Consider the following 22,927-nt stretch of genomic DNA (forward strand, 5'->3'; position numbering starts at 1 on the left):
TTTTTGTCGGTGACATTTTTGCACCATGCATGCAGAGAGAGAGAGACTTCTGGAGAGATTCAACACTGTGTGAAAGAGTTTTGAGTACTGAGCAGCACTTTGCAGGTTTATTTAGATTTGCCCTTCCTTGCTTCGCCTGCGCTCTGAGGTAGCATCTCGCTCCTCGGCCTTTGCGCGTTAAGACAGGTGTGAAGTGCCTGATTTAGCTCTCCAATCACCTCCAGGAGCGATAAAAGCCAAGTTTGCTGTCGAAGGTGATAATTAGCGCCAGGCGCTAAACTTTGCGCACTGCCAATAATGGCGCCCCAAATGGGGCGATACCGAATTTTTCCCCCATAGTCTCAGAATAAGGGGTCAGCCATTTAGAACTGAGATGAGGAGAAATTTCTTCACTCAGAGGGTTGTGAATCTTTGGAATTCTCTACCCCAGAAGGCTCTGGATATTCAGTCTTTGAGGATATTCAAGACAGAGATCGATAGATTTTTGGATACTAAGGGAACCAAGGGATATGGGGATAGTACGGGAAGGTGGAGATGGGATCGAAGATCCGCCATGATCTTATTGAACGGCGGAGCAGGCTTGAAGGGCCGAATGGCCTCCTCTTGCTGCTATTTCTTATGTTCTTATCAGCCATGGTAAATTTTGTCAATGACCAGTTGCTCTGTGTCTGTATTTTGTTTGAGTCAGTGGAGTGTTGAATATATTGTAAAAATGTCAAATTCTGTGATATTTGTCACAGAACAAAAAGGTCAGCCAAGAATAAATGTTGCTTTCAGGCAGTACAGTGACATGGGGTCATAGAATTTGGGAAACCATCAATTGGAGAATGAGTATATTCCTGGGGATGGGTCTTTCTAATTTTCCCGCTTCTGTGTCACTCCTTTATAGCATGGGCCCCCCCGTATTTCCCCATCTGCCTCCTCTGATAGGTCAGTTTCACTCCCAACCTTCCCTGATTGGAGTTCCTTCTGCATGACACGTTCATGTTCCTGTGATGTGTGTGGGGGTGGAACGTCCTCTTCATCCGGTGTTTCTCTTTCCTGTCCATGTGCTCTCGCAAACAAAGGACCATATGCTGACCCCCCTCCATTTTGAATCCTTACAGACAAAGGAACACATGCTGACTTTCTCCATTTTGAATCTGTCCATTATCATCATTGCAATCCATTCGCAATTTTGATCTCCACACGGTAGCAATGGTTTAATTACATATATAGAATTTTACACCCTTTAGTAGTGCTATTCAAAGAGTTCATCCAGTACATGCAGGTTAGTTGCTGGTTTGTCCTTTTTAGGCTGCTGTTTAACTTCTGGGTATTTTTTGACCCATTTTCTCATTTCTATAACTGATTTCTGACTTCTGAGAAGATGTTTTTGCCACTGGGGCATTGCTGTTGGCTGCTTTCAAAACTGTTTACTGCAGCCATGGGTGGTCTGGTATGGGTGCCTTAGGTGCTGGAGGATGAGGGAGAACAAGCAAGAAGATAGAAGAGAGCAGGAGCAGCTGGGATGAGGGAGGCGGAGGGTACTGTGCAGGAGACCACACCCACAGCGTGTCTTCAGGGAGCACTTCTACCTCAATTTCACTGAGGAGTAATGTCTGAGGTGCCTTTGCTTCACATTGGAGGCTATCACTGAGATGTTTCACCTGCTGCAGCCACAACTTGAACCTCGAACCAGTGCATGTACAGTGGCTGTCAATGTCACTGAGGTCCTTAGCCTTTATGCAACAGGATCCTTAGAGGCTGCAGCAGGTTACATTAGTAATATCTGAGTTTGCAGTCCACCATTCTGTCAGGAAAGTCACTGAGGCTCTCTATGCTCAGAGGAACTTTTACATCTCGTTCTCCATGGACAGAGCAAAGAAGGATGAGAGAGCATTAGGCTTTGCGCATATTACAGGCTTCCCCAGGGTGCAAGGTGCCATAGACAGCAACCACATCGCCTTGCCTGCACCCCATCACGATCCTGGTATATTTATGAATAGAAAGTATGCCACTCGCTTAACATCCAGCTTGTTTGCCACCACAGGCTGCGCATCATGCAGGTTTGTGGCCAGTTTCCTGGCAGCAGACTTGATGCATTCTGCGCCAGTCTTCTGAGCCAATTTTATTCCAATCAAGCCATTGGGTTACAGGCTGGATACAAGGACTAATTCTTTCAGACATGGCTCAAGACTCCTGTCAGAAACCCAGCAGAGCTGGCGTATAAGAAGAGCTATGCTGCCACCAGAAACAACATCATCGAGTGCTCAAGAAATGTTTTCATTGTCTGGACCATTCGGGAGGTGCTTTGCAGTACAGCCCTGAACGACCCAACCGTGGCTAACAAGGGAAATTAGGGATAGCATAAGGTCCAAGGAGAGGGCATATAAATTGGCCAGAAAAAGCAATAATCCTGAGGATTGGGAGCAGTTTAGGATTCAACAAAGGAGGACAAAGGGAGTAATTAAGAAAGGGAAAATAGAATATGAGAGTAAGCTTGCAGGTAACATAAAAACTGACTGTAAAAGCTTTTATAGATATGTGAAGAGAAAAAGATTGGTGAAGTCAAGCGTAGGTCCCTTGCAGTCAGAATCGGGGAATTTATAATGGGGAACAAAGAAATGGCAGACCAACTAAGTACATATTTTAGTTCTGTCTTCACAAAGGAGGACACAAATAATCTCCCAGAGATGCCGGGGAACATAGGGTCTGATGAAAGGGTGGAACTGAAAGAAATCAGTATTTGTAGGGAAATGGTGTTAGGAAAATTGATGGGACTGAAGGCCGATAAATCCCCAGGGCCTGATAATCTACATCCCAGGGTACTTAAGGAAGTGGCCCTAGAAATAGTAGATGCATTGCTGGTCATCTTCCAGAACTCGATAGACTCTGGAACGGTACCCATGGATTGGCGGGTAGCTAATGTTACCCCACTATTCAAAAAAGGTGGTAGAGAAAAGGCGGGGAATTATAGACTGGTAAGCTTGACATCGGTAGTGGGGAAAATGCTAGAGTCCATTATAAAAGATGTAATAGCAGAGCACTTGGAAAGCAGTGACTGGATCGGACAAAGTCAACCTGGATTTACAAAAGGTAAATCACGCTTGACTAATCTACTGGAATTTTTTGAGGATGTAACTGGTAAAATAGATAAGGGAGAACCAGTGGATGTGGTGTATTTGGACTTTCAGAAGGCTTTCGATAAGGTCCCGCATAAGAGATTAGCGTGCAAAATTAAGGCACATGGGATTGGGGGCAAGGTATTGACTTGGAGAGAGAACTGGTTGGCGGACAGAAAGCAAAGAGTTGGAATAAACGGGTCATTTTCCGAGTGGCAGGCAGTGACTAGTGGGGTACCGCAAGGATCGGTCCTAGGACCCCAGCTGTTCACAATATATATTAATGATCTGGACGAGGGAATTGGATGTAATATCTCCAAATTTGCAGATGACACGAAGCTGGGTGGGAGGGTATGCTGTGAGGAGGATGTCGTGAAACTCCAGTACGATTTGGACAGGTTGGGTGATTGGGCAGAAACATGGCAAATGCACTATAATGTGGATAAATGTGAGGTTATCCACTTTGGTGGCAAAAACAGGAAGGCAGATTATTATTTGAATGGCAATAGATTGGGAGAAGGGGAAGTGCAAAGAGACCTGGGTGTTCTTGTGCACCAGTCGCTGAAGGTAAGCATGCAGGTGCAGCAGGCGGTTATGAAGGCAAATGGTATGTTGGCCTTCGTAGCGAGAGGTTTCGAGTACAGGAACAAGGATGTCTTGCTGCAGTTGTACAGGGCCTTGGTGAGACCACACCTTGAGTATTGTGTGCAGTTTTGGTCGCCTTACCTGAGGAAGGACGTTCTTGCCATGGAAGGAGTGCAGCGAAGATTCACCAGGCTGATACCTGGGATGGCAGGAATGACGTATGAGGAGAGATTGTGTCAATTGGGCTTACACTCACTGGAGTTTAGAAGATTGAGAGGGGATCTCATTGAAACCTATAAAATTCTGTCAGGCCTGGACAGACTAGATGCAGGAAGGATGTTTCTGATGGCCGGGGAGTCCAGAACTAGGGGTCATAGTCTAAGGATAAGGGGTAAGCCATTTAGGACTGAAATGAGGAGGAATTTCTTCACCCAGAGAGTGGTGAACCTGTGGAATTCTCTGCCACAGAGGGCGGTGGAGGCCAGTTCATTAAATATATTCAAGAAAGAGTTGGATATATTTCGTAAGGCTAAAGGGATCAAGGGATATGGGGAGAAGGCAGGGACAGGGTACTGAATTTGGATGATCAGCCATGATCTCATTGAATGGCGGAGCAGGCTCGAAGGGCCGAATGGCCTACTCCTGCTCCTATCTTCTATGTTTCTATGTATCTATGAGCATCTAGATTTGTGCTGATCTGTTGCATACCTTTCGCATCATGAAGCACCAGCCTTTACCACCACCTGGCAGCAAGAAGTACAGCAGGAAGAGAAGAAGGAGCAGCATCGACCACCAGTACCCATTGATGCCTGAGCTTGTGCAGCTCATCTAAGAACACTTCACTTGAACCATTCCTCCCATCCCCAATACACCAACATTCTTTCCTATCCTTACTATCACCATTCAATTGCTTTCCTTCATTCCAGTCTTACCTTCACTTCTTTACAAATATAAACACCAACACCAAATCCAGAACTGGAAACAAATATATCCAACAACTCAATTGCATCTGTGTATAATAGTTAACAGAAATAATTAAGCATCACCCTTAGTGCTTGTTATCTGTGCTTGTATACCTATTATAGTGCTAATGCAAAATGTTTTCCCAGTGGCTACAGCTTGGGAGGTGGAAGGCTGATGGTGGATGGCTGTGGTGCGCAACCTTGAACATCTCTGGGCTTTGAGGGCCTGGCTACAGATTGCGGCATCTCGACTTGTGCCTAGGCTATCTGGCCCAGATGACTATGTGACAGTAATGGGGCACTGGCAGAGTAGATGACAGGCATGCTGTTCTCCAGAGAGAGGACAATATGTGCCTCTCCCATAGAGCCAAGGCCACTCTCCTGGGACTGGGCCTCAGCACTCCTATGGCTCTGCGCAAGAACAGTGTGCAAGAGTGATGTGATGCTCTGGAAGCCCCTGTCAACACTGGCCCCCAGAGTCAAGATGGCGGCCGTCTGAGCTTCCATGGTAGCAGTGTGAACTGCCATGGAAGTTCACCATAGGTTCCATCATGGTGGGTGCCACTGTCGTGTTCATGGAGCTGATCACTCATTCCATATTGGACAGAATGGTCTCCATGCTCTGCGTGAAACCCTGACACAAGTTGGAGCTGTACTTCTCTATGCTCTGAGCCATTGCTTGCAAGCTTGCTGCCAGGCTGCCCAGTGCACCTCACATTTCCTGGTGTGTGCCCATTAATCGTTGGTAGTCTTGGCCCTCAAAGTCAGCATCTGAGCTTTTGGCAGCAGAGCTAGTATGTGATCTTTCCCTCCGGTGAGCTGACAATGTGATGTTCTATCCCCTTGCCCTAGCTCCTGCACACTTGTGCGCTGTGTTTCACCATGTGATGATCACTCCTCTAGCCTAGCCTCCAAAGTACACGTGGTGTCAGTCTCTGGAATGGTGTTGCTAGGGTCAGATCGAGTGACAGTGCATCTTCAAGATGGCTGGCCTGCTGTTCATGAAGTGGCAGAGCTGTGTCCACATTTTCAGCACATGAAATGAAATAGAGGGACAAGGGTTAACTTTTATTATGAAGGGAGAGCAGAAGTGGTTGGTGAAAGCATCTGCAGTTTAACATGCAGATTGTATAAGGTGAGATAGAAGGGAAAAAGAAGATAAGGGTGAGAAGAAACCCTGCGCAACATCTCTTCCAGAGTGGCCATGACTCTCTTGCCCGTGAGGGCCAGCACGTCGTCTTCAACAGGGGAGAGGGTGTGCAGGTGAATTTGGCCTCCTCCATTGATGGCTTAATGCGTGGGTTGTGTGCAACCTTCTCCTGCAAGAAAGAAGGGAGTGTATTACTGACCTCCTTGTGAGGTGGTTAGAGAATGTGCCTATCATGGATGGAAAGCTGGTATGCCATGTGTAAGATGTGAGGTGTGGGGAAATGAGGGTTGCAATAGAGGTGAGTGTGTGTGAGTATGAGGAGAAGGAGGTGGAATGAAATGTGGTGCTGTGATTGTTGGAAAGTGAAGGGACGTGAGAGAGGGGGCAGTATTGCAAGTAGTGAGGCTTGAGGTGGTGGAGGTGTGAGCAGAGGGTAAGAAAGCAGTATACATACCTTGATAATTCTGGTGGATCATTGAACTTCTTTCAGCATTTCAGTCATGTCCTGGGAGCTTAATTTGTGGCATTGACCTTTTCAGCGACCTTTTCCCATTGGCGGCAGAGATATTGTCTGTAGGATTATCTGCACCCTGGGGTGGAACAGGATCTCTCTTCTCCTGCGTATCACCTGGACCAGGGCCTCCCATATGGCATCAGAATGTCCTGTCTGGACCTCTTCAAGAAAATGGGGGAAAAATTCGGTTGCTTTGCGCCTCCCGTTAGCGCGGCGATGTTTGCGCAACTCGCGAAATTGACCAGACATTTTGTGGCGGCGCTAAACACTACCGCCACGATCTCCTGCGCCCGCAGATCATGATGCCAGTTAAGTGTACAACGCCCCAGTAGCGCCTCGGACCCGATATTGAGTGGCACCCCCTGCCTTGCCGCCTGCCACTAGCAACGACAGGTTGAGGGGAGCGTTTTGCAGTTGGGAAGGAACTGGGGGAGCGCTATTTAAAGGCGACCGCTTCCTGCCTTTTTTTGCACCATGCATTCTGAGAGAGAAAGAGAGACTTCTAGAGAGATTCGACACTGTGTGAAGGAGTTTTGGGTACTGAGCAGCACTTTGCAGGTTCATTTTGATTTGAACTTCCTTGCATCGATTTAGAAGTGACTATGGGGGCTGCACTCTGAGCTCTTTCCCTGGGTCTCTCCATTGTTCTTTCCAGCAGATTTGATGTACAGGTCTCTCCAGGCCGAGATTCAAGGCTGCAATGCGCAGGGTGTGGATGGAGAGCAAGATTGACCCTCCCCTTTAAGAACTGGCCGGCGCCAGTGTGTTTATGTTCTATTGCTGACTGACATTACATGAGCTTCGCCAGTGCTCTGAGGTAGCGCCTCGCTCCTCGGCGTTAGCGCTTTAAGAGAGGTGTATTAGCACTTCAATCACCACCAGAGGCGATAGAAGCCAAGTTTGCAGTCGGAGGCGATAATTAGCGCCAGGCGCTAAACTTTGCGCCCGGCCGATAATTGCGCCCAAAAGAGGGCGATACCAAATTTCTCCCCCCATGTTTTTCATTTCCAAAGTTTCCCTGTTGTCTGCAGCCAGAGTGTATCTGCCTATTAAAAGGTGCTGGCTGCCTTTAAGTGGTGTCAGAGATGATTGATTTTCTGTCCCCAAACAGGCATGCAGCCAGTGAATAACAGACTACTGCACGCCTGAATCATGTAATAAGGTCCTAGCGCCAATTTCACGTGTCCCTGGGATCACATGAACAAGCACGTGCAGCAGGCACCCTGATCCGTTTTTGGATACAATCAGATTCCTAAGCCATGGTCTTTTTTTGACAATTTGGAACAGCAGAGAGTAATAAATTTCCAGCTTCCAATGGGTTTGCTTTGAGTTCAGTGTCACAAGCATGAAAAATCTTGAAGGGGTGAGTTCATGGTGGAAAAACGGTCATATTAATGAAAAGTTCAAAACAATCTTAAAAATCAGAAACATACAATTAAACAAAATAAGAAATGCATTTTTTTGTCTTTGATATTTACTCTATTAGCATTTATATGGTTCAGTAGTGCCAATAGTATAGCCATGCAGTAAAATCCTGATTTTTCTCCTCTATAACTACAGTATTTGGGTGATGGGGATATAGCATATAGAAATCTAGTTAGTGGAACTGGCATTCTGACCAGAGAGATCGAAATTAATCTGAATTTGATGAGTTCTGTTTCTGTTGAGGCAGAAAAATGTAACTATCACCTATTTAGTTATTTTGAAAATTATATACTTTGCTATTTCATTATCAACCAAATACTAGAACAGCGATGGTGAAATAAGTAATTGAGATCCTTGGAGCACAAGAGCATAGATATTTTGATCAGGTTCGACCGATGATGGGCAATGAACAAATCTCAACTGTCCAACCGTACTGCACTGATCCTGCGTGAGTTTACAGTCTAATAGTAATATTGTGGCAGAGTTCCAGCCAAAGAAAATGCCTGTGAGCGGGAGCTAGCCCATTGGTGAGTGAAAAATCATATTCTGTCATAGAATTTAAAGTCCTGCAATAGCTTAAAGGGTACAAATCTCTTGATTAAAAAAAAAAATTGAATTATTAAGCTTCTGTAAACTTGTGTGGAAGAAATGAAATAGGTCACAGAGCTTCTTGTTTCCTTGATTCTTCTGGAGGAATTGACACTGAGGAGGGAATTTGGTGTGATGGAGATAGTCAACAGTATAAATGCCACACCACCACACCAAACTCCTTGAGGCAGTGCCAAACAAAGTTCAGCAGCCTTACCAGGAGAACCCACCATGACTTTCCATGAATGCAGTGTACCAAGCATGTATGGCATTTACTATCACCTCCCCATCACACTGTCTTAAAGTACTTTCAAACCTTACCATGAATGCCCATGACACACTAGAGTGTCCTTACATCCCCAAATTTCACCTAGAAGTGTGACTTCATGCAGATCCTTACATGCATCCAAATTAATTTTCCCATCTAATGTAGCTGTATGTTGTATGTACGTCATCAAGTTACAATGGGCTGCATGCTGACACTTAAGTGTTACTGCATGTCATTTTGATAATTGGAATTTCTCACTTCTTTTACTCTGCTTGCAGGAGAGGATATCTCAGAATACATATGAGGAGAACCCCCTTATTTTAGATCTCTAACCTCACATAAAGAAGAAGCTCTTAAAATCTGGGAAGACAAGCCATAGAAAGTGCTGGAAATGGAAAAGTAGGTTTGCCGTCAGCTCAGGGTTAGTAATAACTTATTCTATTCTCTAATTCACTAATTCCCAGAAAAGCATACATTTTACATTATCATTCCTACTCAAAGTTACATGTGAAGGTTGCCCAGCAGGACACTATAGTAACCTGACTTGCTTTTCTCTTTCTCTAGGCATGTCACAGAAGGATACGCCAGGCCCCACTACATTTGATCATGTCAGCATTTGACATTAGACACATCACTCACTCTCTCCCCTCCATACACCAGCTCAGACGCATTCAACCTGAGGAATTTAGAGAATGAGCTTAAGTGCAGTGCATTGAGTGAGATACAGTACAACCATGTGCAGGTGGTAGTGGTGGATGAGGAAGAGGGACCTGCTGTCTGGAGAACCAGCATACATCCCACTTTAGCTGCTTAACCTGTGACTCTGTCCCTCATGGAATGCGTTTGTAAAAGCAGGATGCTTTTTGAACATCAAGCATTGATGCAGGCGCTAGACAGTAGATGGTAGCTCAGGTGGAGGAGTCTACTTAGCCACTGTCCTGTATGGTGGTTTTTCGATAGTACAGTTCACCATGGAAGTGTGCAGTAACTCAGATATCTGCAGCAGAACCTCCATCCCAAAGGCCCTAAGGGAAGTGGGAGCTTTTTCCACAGATGTTCAGACTGTTACCAGAATGCAATGGTTATCTCTTCCAGCTTCAGTAGGCTTGGGGGCTATAAGGGCATGGTTTCACTGATCTCATTGGTGCCATTAGGTATGCTGTCACACTATGGTCAGACAATGCCCATTAGGATGGCGTGTCTGGAATGGGCACAGTTGACCATGCTGTCTCTCAGGACACCTATCGATCTAGATCCCCGGACTAGTTCTCTTCAGTGCCGGCTCAGGTACCAGAAGCTACACAGACCCAGTCTGCCTATGCATGTGTTGCAATATGCAACAGGTCGATCTCCGGACTCAGCTGCCAGGAAACGAGGGCCACCTGAATCCCAAGAGGCTCTTATGGACACAATACGCCTCTCACTGAGGTATTACTTGGACAATATACAAGATTAGTTTAAGAGGACTGCCACCAAGGGGAATCACCATGGAAGCAAACACTAGGCACTTACACTGGTAAGTTTGACATTAAACATCTGGTTGCACTGAATCTGTGTGCAGATGTGTTCTTGCAAAAGTTAGCAAGTATGTTTCATCAGATGGTGTGAATGTGATATTTGTGAGTTGCCTGGAAGATTTAAGGCACTATATGGAAGTTGAGGCTTGTGTGTGGAGGGCATGGGAAGATATGGGCCTCACTGTCAATCCAGTGGTCAAGAGTAAGATAAAATGTCTTGTATTAGGATTTTCCAAAAGGCTCTCACAGTTGACATCGGGTTCTGCTTTACAGCCTCTTTATGATTCCCTTGATGCATGTGGGGGCCTTCCTCCTCCAGGACCTCCAAGATGTTGCCCCTTTGCAAAGTGAAACTGGGAAGAAAGCATGCACAATGCAACAATCCTTGAGACATTCTCTAGCTGTATTGCAGGATGTTCCCAGCTGTATCCAGGCACGTAAGTGCTGCTTCAGCATGCTAATGCTCAAAGATGATCCCAGCACATCTTATCTGTGCTCAGTAGTGTCCTGGGATTCTGCAAAAGTATCCATAATCCCTGTCTCCAGAGGACAGCCTTGTTCATTCAGGAGCCACCCTGAGACAAAGACAATAAATTATAAAGCACCTTTAACACAGAAAAATGTCCTAAAGTGCTTTGCAAAGGAGTAAGGGAAAAATTGATGTTAAGCCAAAGAAGGAGATATTCAGAGGGTTGGTTGGTCAAAGAGGTGGGTTTTAAAGAGGGTCTTAAAGGAGGACAAGGAGATCAGAGGCAAAAAGATAGAGGTTTAGGAAGGGAATTCCAGAGCAGGGCATAGGCAACTGAAGGCACAATGACCAATAGTGGAATGAAAAGAGAGGGAAATGCACAAGAGGCCAGAGTCAGCCTCTGCATGACATCCCTCCTATAGTCTTCTTCCTCTAAAAGCACAGATATGGGAGGATTCGCAAGGGAAGCTTATTCTTTGTTCCAGTCCTACTCGGGTCCCCTCCCTCACCTCTTTTTCCGATACATTGATGACTGTATCGGTGCCATTTCCTGCTCTCGCCCCGAACTTGACAATTTCATTCACTTTGCCTCCAATTTCCACCCTTCCCTCACCATCACATGGTCCATCTCTGACTCTTCCCTTCCCTTCCTCGACTTCTCCATCTCCATCTCTGGGGATAGGTTATCGACCAATATTCACTACAAGCCCACTGACTCCCACAGCTACCTGGACTACACTTCCTCCCACCCCGCCTCCTGTAAGGACTCTATTCCATTCTCCCAGTTTCTCCGTCTCCGCCGTATCTGCTCCGACGATGCCACCTTCCACACCAGTGCTTCAGACATGTCTTCCTTTTTCCGCAACCGAGGATTCCCCTCTTCCGTGGTTGACACTGCCCTCGACCGTGTCAGTTCTATCTCCCGCACTTCTGCCCTCACCCCTGCCCCTCCCTCCCGGAACCATGATAGGGTTCCCCTTGTCCTCACCTTTCACCCCACCAGCCTCCACATTCAACAGATCATCCTCCGGCATTTCCGCTACGTCCAAAGTGATCCCACCACCAAACGTATCTTCCTCTCCCCTCCCCTTTCAGCATTCCGTAGGGATCGCTCCCTCCGAGACACCCTAGTCCACTCCTCTATCACCCCAAACAGCCCTTCCCCTTCGCCTGGCACCTTCCTGTGCAAGCGGAGGAGATGTAACACATGCCCCGATACCTCCCCCCTTCCCAATGTCCAGGGCCCCAAACACCCCTTCCAGGTGAAACAGCGATTTACTTGTACTTCTCACAATCTAGTATACTGTATTCGCTGCTCACGATGTGGTGTCCTCTACATTGGGGAGACCAAACGCAGATTGGGTGACCGCTTTGCGGAACACCTCCGTTCAGTCCGTAATGGTGACCCTGAGCTTCCGGTCGCCTGTCATTTTAATTCACCGCTCCATTCCCACTCGGACCTCACCGTCCTTGGCCTCTTTTATTGTTCCACAGCAGCTCAACGTAAACTCGAGGAACAGCACCTCATCTTCTGATTAGGCACTCTGCAGCCTTCCGGACTCAATATCGAGTTCAACAATTTCAGATCATAACCTCGGCCCCTATTAGATTTTTCTTGTAATTTTTCCACTCCTTCCCCCCCCCCCCTTTCCTTTTGTTTCTCTCACACCTGGCAGCTATCTCTTGCCCTGCCAGTACACTTCGCACCTAATCTCAGCCTATTACCATCTCGTCTAGCTTCGAACACCTTTTATTGTCTCTCTGCTTTTGTTTCTTTTACTTCTTTTGTCAGATCGCAGATTTTCTTTCCAGTTTTGAAGAAGGGTTCAACCCGAAACGTCAAATCAAATTTCTCTCCACGGATGTTGCCTGACCTGCTGAGTTTTTCCAGCATTTTCTGTTATTTCGGATTTCCAACATCTGCAGTATTTTGCTATCAAACTTATTGTGAGGTTTGGGAGAGGTGTGGGGGGCGGGGAGAGGTGTGAGAAGGCAGAATCAGAACAATTGACTCAAAGGCTCCTGAAAACCTAAGTGACAACAGAATGGCCCCCTGAGCAAAGCAGTGCAGAAACAGTTCGAAAATTGAATCTTATTACTCAGCTCTTTAAATTAACTTATATATAAAGATTACATAAGAACATAAGAAATAGGAGCAGGAGTAGGCCAATCGGCCCCTCGAGCCTGCTCCGCCATTCAATAAGATCATGGCTGATCTGATCCTAACCGCCAATCCACTATCACAGAACCATCCCCTGAATCTAACAGAATTAGACACACGAAATAGGAGCAGGATCAGGCTACACGGCCCCTGGGCCCGCTCCGCTACCCACAGGGCCATGACCGATCCGAACCTAGACTCATGTCCAAATTCCTGCCCGCTCCCCGTAACCCTTAATTCCCTTTACTTCTAGGAAACTGTCTATTTCTGTTTTAAATTTATGTAATGATGTAGCTTCTACAGCTTTTTGGGGCAGCATATTCCATGGACCTACCACCCTCTGAGTGAAGTAGTTCCTCCTCATCTCAGTTTTGAAAGAGCAGCCCCTTATTCTAAGACTATGCCCCCTAGTTCTAGTTTCACCCATCATCGGGAACATCCTCCCCGCATCCACCTGATCCAACCCCTTCACAATCTTATATGTTTCAATAAGACCGCCTCTCATTCTTCTGAACTCCAATGAGTAGAGTCCCAATCTACTCAACCTCTCCTCATATGTCCATCCCCTCATCCCCGGGATTAACCGAGTGAACCTTCTTTGTACTGACTCGAGAGCAAGTATGTCCTTTCTTAAGTATGGACACCAAAACTGTATGCAGTATTCCAGGTGCGGTCTCACCAATACCTTGTACAACTGAAGCAATACCTCCTTATTTTTATATTCTATCCCCCTAGCAATGAAAGCCAACATTCCATTGGCCTTCTTAATCACTTGCTGCACCTGCATACTAACCTTTTGAGTTTCGTGCACCAGGACCCCCAGATCCCTTTGTACTTCAGTACTTTCCAGTTTTTTGCCATTAAGATAATAACTTGCTCTACGATTTTTCCTGCCAAAGTGCATAACCCCACACTTTCCAGTATTGTATTCCATCTGCCAAATCTCTGCCCACTTACTTAGCCTGTCTTTGTCCCCTTGCAGGTTTTTTATGTCCTCCTCACTCACTACTTTCCCTTCCATCTTAGTATCATCTGCAAACTTTGATATGTTACACTCGGTCCCCTCCTCCAAATCGTTAATATAGATTGTAAAGAGTTGGGGACCCAGCACTGACCCCTGCGGAACACCACTAGTTACTGATTGCCAGTCTGAGAATGAACCATTTATCCCAACTCTCTGCCTTCTGTTAGATAGCCAATCCTCTATCCATGCCAGAATATTACCCCCAATCCCGTGATTTTTTATCTTAAGCAATAATCTTTTGTGTGGCACCTTGTCAAATGCCTTTTGGAAGTCTAAATACACTACGTCCACTGGTTCCCCTTTATCCACCCTATACGTTACTTCCTCAAAGAACTCCAGCAAATTTGTCAAACATGACTTCCCCTTCATAAAACCATGCTGACTTTGTCCTATTAAATTATGATTATCCAAATGTCCTGTTACTGTCTCCTTAATAATGGACTCCAAAATTTTACCTACCACAGATGTTAGGCTAACCAGTCTATAGTTTCCAGCCTTCTGTCTACTGCCCTTTTTAAATAAGGGTGTTACATTAGCAGTTTTCCAGTCTGCTGGGACCTTTGCCGAGTCCAGGGAGTTTTGGAAAATTATTACCAATGCATCCACAATCCCTACCGCCACTTCCCTCAAGACCCTAGGATGTAAGCCATCAGGTCCAGGTAATTTATCCGCCTTGAGTCCCATTATTTTACCGAGTACCACTTCCTTCGTGATTTTGATCGTGTTTAGCTCCTCCCCCCCCCCTTTAGCCCCCTGTTTGTCCAGTGTTGGGATATTCTTAGTGTCTTCTACTGTAAAGACTGATGTAAAATATTCATTCAGTGTTTTTGCCATCTCCATATTTCCCACCATTAATTTCCCGGTCTCATCCTCTAAGGGACCAACATTTACTTTAGCCACCCTTTTTCTTTTTATATAACTATAAAAACTCTTACTATCTGTTTTTATATTTTTTGCTAATTTACTTTCATAATCTATCTTCCCTTAATCAATCTTTTTGTTATTTTTTGCTGTCTTTTAAAGTTTTCCCAATCCTCTATCCTCCCACTAGATTTGGCTACCTTATATGCCCTTGTTTTTAGTCGAATACTATCCTTAATTTCTTTACTTAGCCACGGATGGCTGTCTTTTCTTTTACACCCTTTTCTTCTCAGTGGAATATATATTTTTTGGAAGTTGTAAAATAACTCCTTAAATGTACACCACTGATCATGTATCGTCTTACCCTTTAATCTATTTTCCCAATCCACTCTACTCAATTCCGCTCTCATACCTTCATAGTCTCCTTTATTCAAGCTTAGCACGCTTGTTTGAGATCCAACCTTCTCACCCTCTAATTGAATATGGAATTCAACCATGTTATGGTCACTCATTCCAAGGGGATCCTTTACTAGGACATTTTTAATTAATCCCGTCTCGTTACACAGGACCAGATCTATGGTTGCTTGCCCCCTGGTCGGTTCAGTTACATACTGCTCAAGAAACCCATCCCTAATACACTCAATGAACTCATCCTCAAGGCAGCCCTGCCCAATTTGATTTGTCCAATTAATATGAGAGTTAAAATCCCCCATAATTATAGATGTTCCCTTATTACAAGCCTCAACTATTTCCTGATTGATACTCCGTCCAACAGAGTTGCCACTGTTCGGAGGCCTATAGACTACGCCCACTAGTTTTTTCCCCCTTATTATTCCTTACCTCCACCCAAACTGTTTCATTATCCTGATCTTTTGACCCAATATCATTTCTCTGTATTACAGTGATTCCTTCCTTTATTAACATAGCCACCCCACCTCCCCTTCCTTCCTGCCTGTCCTTCCTGATCGTTAAATAACCTGGTATGTTTAATTCCCAGGCATTGTCACCCTGCAGCCATGTTTCTGTAATGGCCACAAGATCATACCCATATGTAGTTATTTGTGCCATTAACTCGTCTATTTTGTTACGAATGCTACGTGCATTCAGATAGAGAACTTTCAAAGATGTTTTGTGACACTTAGTTCCTTCTTTTGCCCTTTTTATTACTTTACCTTTTACTCCATACCTTCTGCCCCTTCCTGACATGCTCTGGTTTTTAATTTCCCCACTGCTATGACCTTCTCTGTTGTCATTTTTATTATTTGCTCTCTAGGAACCTCCCCCCGACTAGTTAGTTTAAAGCCCTCTCTACAGCCCTAGTTATATGATCCGCCAGGACTCTAGTCCCAGCACTGGCGAAGTGAAGCCCGTCCCAACGGAACAGCTCCCTCCTGCCCCAGTACTGGTGCCAGTGTCCCAGGAAGCAAAACCCATTTCTCCCACACCAGTCTTTGAGCCACGCATTTAACTCTCTAATTTTATTTGGCCTAGCCAAATTCGCTCGTGGCTCAGGTAATAGATTATTACCCTTGTGGTTCTGCTTTTTAATTTGGCCCCTAGCTGCTCAAACTCCCTCAGCAGAACCTCCTTCCTTGTCCTATCTATGTCGTTGGTACCAACATGGACCGCGACAACTGGATCCTCCCCCTCCCACTCCAAGTTCCTCTCCAGTCCAGAGGAGATGTCCTTAACCCTGGCACCGGGCAGGCAACACAGCCTTCGGGACTCTCGCTCTCGGCTGCAAAGAACTCTATCTATCCCCCTAACGATACTATCCCCTACCACTACAACATTTCTTTTAACTCCCCCCACTTGAATGGCCGCCTGCTCCACGCTGCTGTGGCCAGGTTGCTCATCCTCCCTGCAGTCCCTGCTCTTGTCCCCACAGGGAGTAAGAGCCTCGAACCTGTTGGACAAGTGCAAGGGCTGAAGCTCCTCCAACACTACCTCCTGGATCCCCGTACCTGCCTCACTTCTAGTCACACCATCCTGACCCTGGCCACGGACTACATCTGAATTAATTAATCTAATTGGTGTGAATACCTCGTGATACACAGAGTCCAGGTAACTCTCCCCCTCCCTGATGTGTCCCAGTGTTTGAAGCTCGGACTCCAGCTCTTCAACACGGATCCGGAATTCCTCGAGCAGCCAACACTTACTGCAAATGTGATCACCGTGAACATCAATGGTGTCCACCAGCTCCCACATATTGCAGCAGCAACACATCGCCTGATCTCCCATTCTATGTAATTAATTAAATTTATTAATATTATTCTTAAATATCCTCTGCCCCGATTCTAGATGGTGAATATCACACCTTAGAAACTATAAACCAAAGAGATTTAAGCTTAAAAGAGAGAAATACTTACCAACCAATCACTTACCTGCTTTCTGGGGACGTCACACTTGGATTACTTTTTACCTCTCTCCTTCCCTCCGAGTTCCCAGACTGGAGACTGGTACGCCTTACCTGGTCTCTGGGGCTTTTATAGCCCCGCTGCTGCCGCTGTAACACCCGCCGATGCTGTGAGGCCTTACCTGGTCTCTGGGACTTTTATAGCCCCGCTCTGCCGCTGTAACACCCGCCGATGCTGTGAGGCCTTACCTGGTCTCTGGGACTTTTATAGCCCCGCTCTGCCGCTGAAACACCCGCCGATGCTGTGAGGCCTTACCTGGTCTCTGGGACTTTTATAGCCCCGCTCTGCCGCTGAAACACCCGCCGATGCTGTGAGGCCTTACCTGGTCTCTGGGATTTTATAGCCCCGCTCTGCCGCTGAAACACCCGCCGACGCTGTGAGGCCTTACCTGGTCTCTAGTGCAATCATAGAATTATGCAGCACAGAAGGAGGCCATTCAGCCCATTGTGTCTGTGCCGGCTCTTTGAATGGCTATCTAATTATTTCCACTCCCCTGCTCTTTTCCCATATCCCGGCAAGTGGCTTATTTTTTAAGTATATATCCAATTCCCTTTTGAAAGTTACAATGGAATCTGCTTCTGCAACCCTTTCAGGCAGGGCATTCCAGATCATAACAACTTGCCATGTAAAATAATTCTCCTCATCTCCCCCCCTGGTCTTTTGCCAATTATCTTAAATCTGTGTCCTCTGGTTAGTGACCCTTCTGCCAGTGGAAACAGTTTCTCCCCATCTACTCTAACAAAACCCTTCATAATTTTGTACACCTCCATCAAATCTCCCCATATTCTCTGCTCCAGCGAAAACAAACCCAGCTTCTCCAGTCTCTCTACATAACTGAAGTCCTTCAGCCCTGGTACCATCCTAGTAAATCTCATCTGCACTCTCGCTAAGGCCTTGACATCCTTCCTAAAGTATGGTGCCCAGAATTGGGCGTAACCAATGATTTATAGTTTACCATAACTTCCTTGCTTTTGTACTCTATGTCTCTATTTATAAAGCCAAGGATCCCACAGCCTTATCAACTTGTCCTGCCACCATCAAAGATTTGTGTATGTGAACCCCCAGGTCTCTGTTCCTGCACCCCCTTTAAATGTGTACCATTTAATTTATGTTGCCTCTCCTCATTTTCCTTCCAAAATGCATCACTTCACACTTCTCTGCATTAAGTTTCATCTGCCATGCGTCTGCCCATTTCAACAGCCTATCTATGTCCTCCTGAAGTCTGCTGCTATCCTCCTCACTGTTTACTACATTTTCAAGCGTTGTGTCCCTGGATGTTCACACATAAACACTGGGAAATTGCATACATGTCAAAATGATGTTATCACAACTTCATTTAGATATTACAATACAGCTCTCACTTGAATTAGGCAGGAGCTTCTCGCCTAATATTTTTATTTACTACTTGTATTTAATTCAACAACAAAAATGCATGTTCGTGATTGGAAAATATACCTTCATCTGTTTAATGACATGGCATAAAGAAAATGACAATCTTTCCTCTCTCCTCCCTTCAGTCTTAGCAAATATTGTAAAAATGCAAGATAATTTTTAAAAATCTAACTGAGTTCTAAACAGATTGTATTGGTATTTTGGGGGGAAAAGTCGCAAATTTTCACTAATTAAAGAATTAGTGATATATTTGAGGGGTACTCCAGGATTTAGAAAGGTTGGCAATGCAAGTGCCAGGCTGAAATTGTATATTAATTTTATTTGCGCAGCAAAAATCATAAAACTAAGAATTGGATGGTAATGTGGTAGCAATAGAATTTTTCTTTTTAATACTTAAATGTAATTTTCCCACCCTTATATAATATCTTGTATTCTGAGGATTCAAGGGTCAAATTATCAATTCAGCCCCCACTAGAAAAAAAAAATGAAAATGGCCCCAGTAGCTTAGCTGTGATCACTCCTGCAGGTGCTTAACCTAAAATGTTTATTAAGGCAACAGTAACAGCTGGGAGCAAGCATGGTGCAGTAACATTTGTGTGCAGTTTTAGCACTGCTCTCCACTATACTCAAAACCCTAGTGAGTAGATGGCTCAATAGTTGTCAAAGTTACAAATTTTTGTATTAATCAAATGTGTGATTTTGTTTACCAATTCAATTTACATTTCAGATACAGAGAGGATTACATACAGCAGAGAATTTCTGATGAAAATTGCCAGCCTGCCTATTTCAAAAGAGAAACCTGAGTTTTTGCCATCTCTTCCTGTGGTATTAGAGAGGCCAGTAAGTTATGCCTTTTGGATAGTGAATTTTTTTTATTGGTAGATTGCATTTTCTGTAATAATGCTCCAATAGTATTCATAATTTTGATTTTAGTTTGTTACCAAGATAATAAGAAAGGTTAAAAGAATGTGTCTGTATTCATTTGCTAAGTGCTCATTTTGTGGTCTGCCAATTCTGACCATCCTTTCATAGAAATACTGTATATTGCAGAACATTTCAATAAGTACATTTTGAAATCAAGAATCATATACATATTGTGTAGATTGGGCTTATACTGTCTGGAGTTTAGAAGAATGGGAGGGGATCTCATTGAAACATATAAGATTTTGAGGGGGATTGACCGGGGTAGATGTCGAGAGGCTATTTCCTCTGGCTGGATAGTCTAGAACTAAGGGGCATAGTCTCAGGATAAGGGGTCGACCATTTTAAGACTGAGATGAGGAGGAATTTCTTCACTGAGGGTTATGAATCTTTCCAATTCTCTACTCCAAAGGGCTGTGGATGCTGAATCGTTGAGTATATTCAAGGCTGAGATAGATATATTTTTGGGCTGTAGGGGTATCAAGGTATATGCGGATCAGGCGGGAAAATGGAGTTGAGGTCGAAGATTAGCCATGATCTTATTGAATGGCAGAGCAGGCTCGAGGGACCATATAGCCTACTTTTGCTCCTTTTTATGTTCTTAAACATAATGCTATAACTCACTAATTTCCTACTTTTTGATTTATTTCATGCTTATTTACCTGCTCATCAAGAAGTATTTCTACTTTTCTGTACTTTCAAGCAGCAATTCTCAGCATGAAACATTAAAATATTAGAATTTCACCTCTCAGGTTAGAAAAAATTGAAAGAAATGTTTAAAGGGTATAATCTAACACAATAAAGCTTTGGGTGGGTGGGAGTTTAATCTGAAATACTTTCTGAAAAGAATTGTAGCCTGGAAATAACTGTTAATGCTGCAGTAAACATCTGCAGTAATATAGGAATGGAGAATACTGCAGATTTAAGTTAACGTAAGCTGTTAGATGTTGGGAGGAACTGGCGTCAAAGAACTGAAGATTTAATTTGGCTTGTTAATGTAATTATTGCTGGCATAAGTACTTAACTTGAACTTGTCGCATTTTCCAAGTATCCCACATCAAACGTATTCCTCCCTCAGAAATCCAGAAACTGCAGATTGTTTGTCTGTAATTATAGTTTATCTGCTACAAATAAGCTTCAAAATACAACAATTTATCTACAATTTACTGTATATTGAATTCAGTGCTCTACTAATGTTGCAGTTGGCTGAGGAGGAATAGTGAGAGCAGGAAAGAGCTACCATGATGTCAGATAGCACACAAATTGTATGTGGCACATTAGGTCTACTGTATCAGGCACACCTCCCTTGGAATGACTAGAGAGCAATGCCTTAGGAGGTAGTGATAGATCTGTGCCATGTCCTCAGTAAAGATCTGCAGGCAAAATCAAACACCCATACAGCACTGCAGCAGGCTGTCAAAGTGTTCACTGCCCTCAATTATTTGGTGTTGGGCTCTTTCCAAACTAGCACTAGTAACATCTGCAATGCCTGCTAGTTTCCAAGTCATAGATACATTACTACAACAACAACAACAACTTGTATTTATATAGCGCCTTTAACATAGTAAAACATCCCAAGGCGCTTTACAGGAGTGTTATAAGACAAAAAAAAGTTGACACTGAGCCACATGAGAAATTAGGGCAGATGACCAAAAGCTTGATCTAAGAGGTAAGTTTTAAGGAGCGTCTTAAAGGAGAAAAGAGAGATAGAGAGGTTTAGGGAGGGAATTCCAGAGCTTAAGGCCTAGGCAGCTGAAGGCACGGCCACCAATGGTTGGGAGATTCAAATCGGGATGCTCAGGAGGGAAGAATTAGAGGAGCGCAGATATCGCGGGATGCGGGGGGGGGGGTGTTGTGGGGTTGGAGGAGATGATTACATAGATAGGGACAAGGACATGGAGGAATTTTGAAAACAAGGATGAGAATTTTAAAATCGAGGCGTTACTTAACTGAGAGCCAATGTAGGTCAGCAAGCACAGGGGTGCCTTGCGTTTATATAACGCCTTTCATGACCACCAGATGTCCCAAAGCGCTTTACAGCCAATAAAGTACTTTTTGAAATGTAGTCACTGTTGTAATGTAGAAAACGCAGCAGTCAATTTACGCACAGCAAACTCCCATAAACAGCAATGTGATAATGACCCGATAATCTGTTTCAGTGATGTTAATTGAGGGATAAATATTGGACAGGACACCGGGGATAACTCCCCTGCTCCTCTTCAAAATAGTGCCTTAGGATTTTTTACATCCACCTGAGAGAGCAGATGGCACTCAGTTTAACGTCCCATCTGAAAGATGGCACCTCCTACAGTGCAGCACTCCCTCAATACTGCACTGGAATGTCGGTCTAGATTTGTGCTCAAATCTCTGGAGTGGGACTTGAACCCATAACCTTCTGACTCAGAGCCAAGGGTGCTACTGACTGAGCCACAGCTGACACATATCACTTCATTACTTTTGACAGCAACTGCTGTATAATAGCAAAAGCAATATAATTCCACTGGTGTACTGGCTTTCCAGGGCCATGTTGCCATTGAAATCACCGTGTAATAACCCTAACCCTAACTCCCTCTATGAACTGTTAGTACTTTTATTCTGTCAGTGTATATGCAAGCACCAGCACAGAATTATGCTCTAAATACTTACTTCCCTAGGAGCTTTGACAATGCCTTTGTTTTAAGGCAATCATTGGTGTCACCCTTATTTTAGGGAAATGAAGAGTGGCAAGATGGCTCTTGGGAGATTAAGAGTACGATTTTTGGCCATAACTCATGTCACACCTGTGCCAAACATGGACAGAAAACAAAGCACGGTATAGTGAGGTGCGTACTGCAATCAGAATAATTATCATACGTACCACTGGGATCTGGCAGAAGTACTTCAGATGTCGAAACTCATTGGGGTAACTTACAGTAGAGCCCCCGCTCTCACAAATAATTTTTGTCTTCTGCATACTCCATAGTCTTATCCTGCAAAATGGGCTGATGTGGAGGTAAAAGAACAGGATGCTGAAGCCACAGCAGATCTGGAAGGTAAATGTGACAACAATCAATTAACTGCTGACCCACCAGTGCAGCAAGGAAGAGGAGTGTGCCTGGTACTCATCCAAGGTGCCTTCCAATGAATGCCAGAGCTGCCACATTTCTTAATCCTGTTATCCAAATCTGCTTAGTAACCTTCTCCAACCACAATCTCCTACACTTTCTTGCACAGTTCTTCAAACACCATCTATGCTGTGCTCCTGCTATATTGAAAGTGGATAAATCCCCAGGCCCAGATGAAATGTATCCCAGGCTGTTAAGCGAACCAGAAGAGGAAATAGCAGATGCCCTGACCATCATTTTCCAATCCTCTCTCTGGCTTCAGGTGTGGTGCCGGAGGACTGCTAATGTGGTACCCTTGTTTAAAAAGGGAGAAAAGGATAGACCGAGTAATTACAGGCCAGTCAGCCTAACCTCGGTGGTGGGAAAATTATTGGAAAGAATTCTGAAGGACAGGATAAATCTTCATTTAGAAAGACACGGATTAATCAAGGATAGTCAGCACGGATTTGTTAAGGGAAGGTCGTG

At 44.6% G+C, this 22,927-nt stretch overlaps 1 protein-coding gene across 5 annotated transcripts in view; it reads left to right on the forward strand.

Moving 5' to 3' along the window:
* Nucleotides 1-22,927, forward strand: part of gra (granulito) — a 242,581-nt gene that overhangs the window by 173,197 nt on the left and 46,457 nt on the right. For 4 of the 5 annotated variants that reach the window (XM_085992694.1, XM_085992692.1, XM_085992691.1 and 1 more), the window contains 2 exons: nt 19,165-19,277; nt 22,321-22,390. In XM_085992694.1, coding sequence (XP_085848820.1) covers nt 19,165-19,277; nt 22,321-22,390 — 183 coding nt within the window. The remainder of the gene's footprint in view (nt 1-19,164; nt 19,278-22,320; nt 22,391-22,927) is intronic. The other variant, XM_085992696.1, reaches the window with a different exon arrangement.

The sequence above is a fragment of the Somniosus microcephalus genome, chromosome 7, assembly GCF_052327205.1.
Source record: "Somniosus microcephalus isolate GS21.2 chromosome 7, FLI_Smic_1.0, whole genome shotgun sequence".
In the NCBI taxonomy this organism is placed as follows: domain Eukaryota; kingdom Metazoa; phylum Chordata; class Chondrichthyes; order Squaliformes; family Somniosidae; genus Somniosus; species Somniosus microcephalus.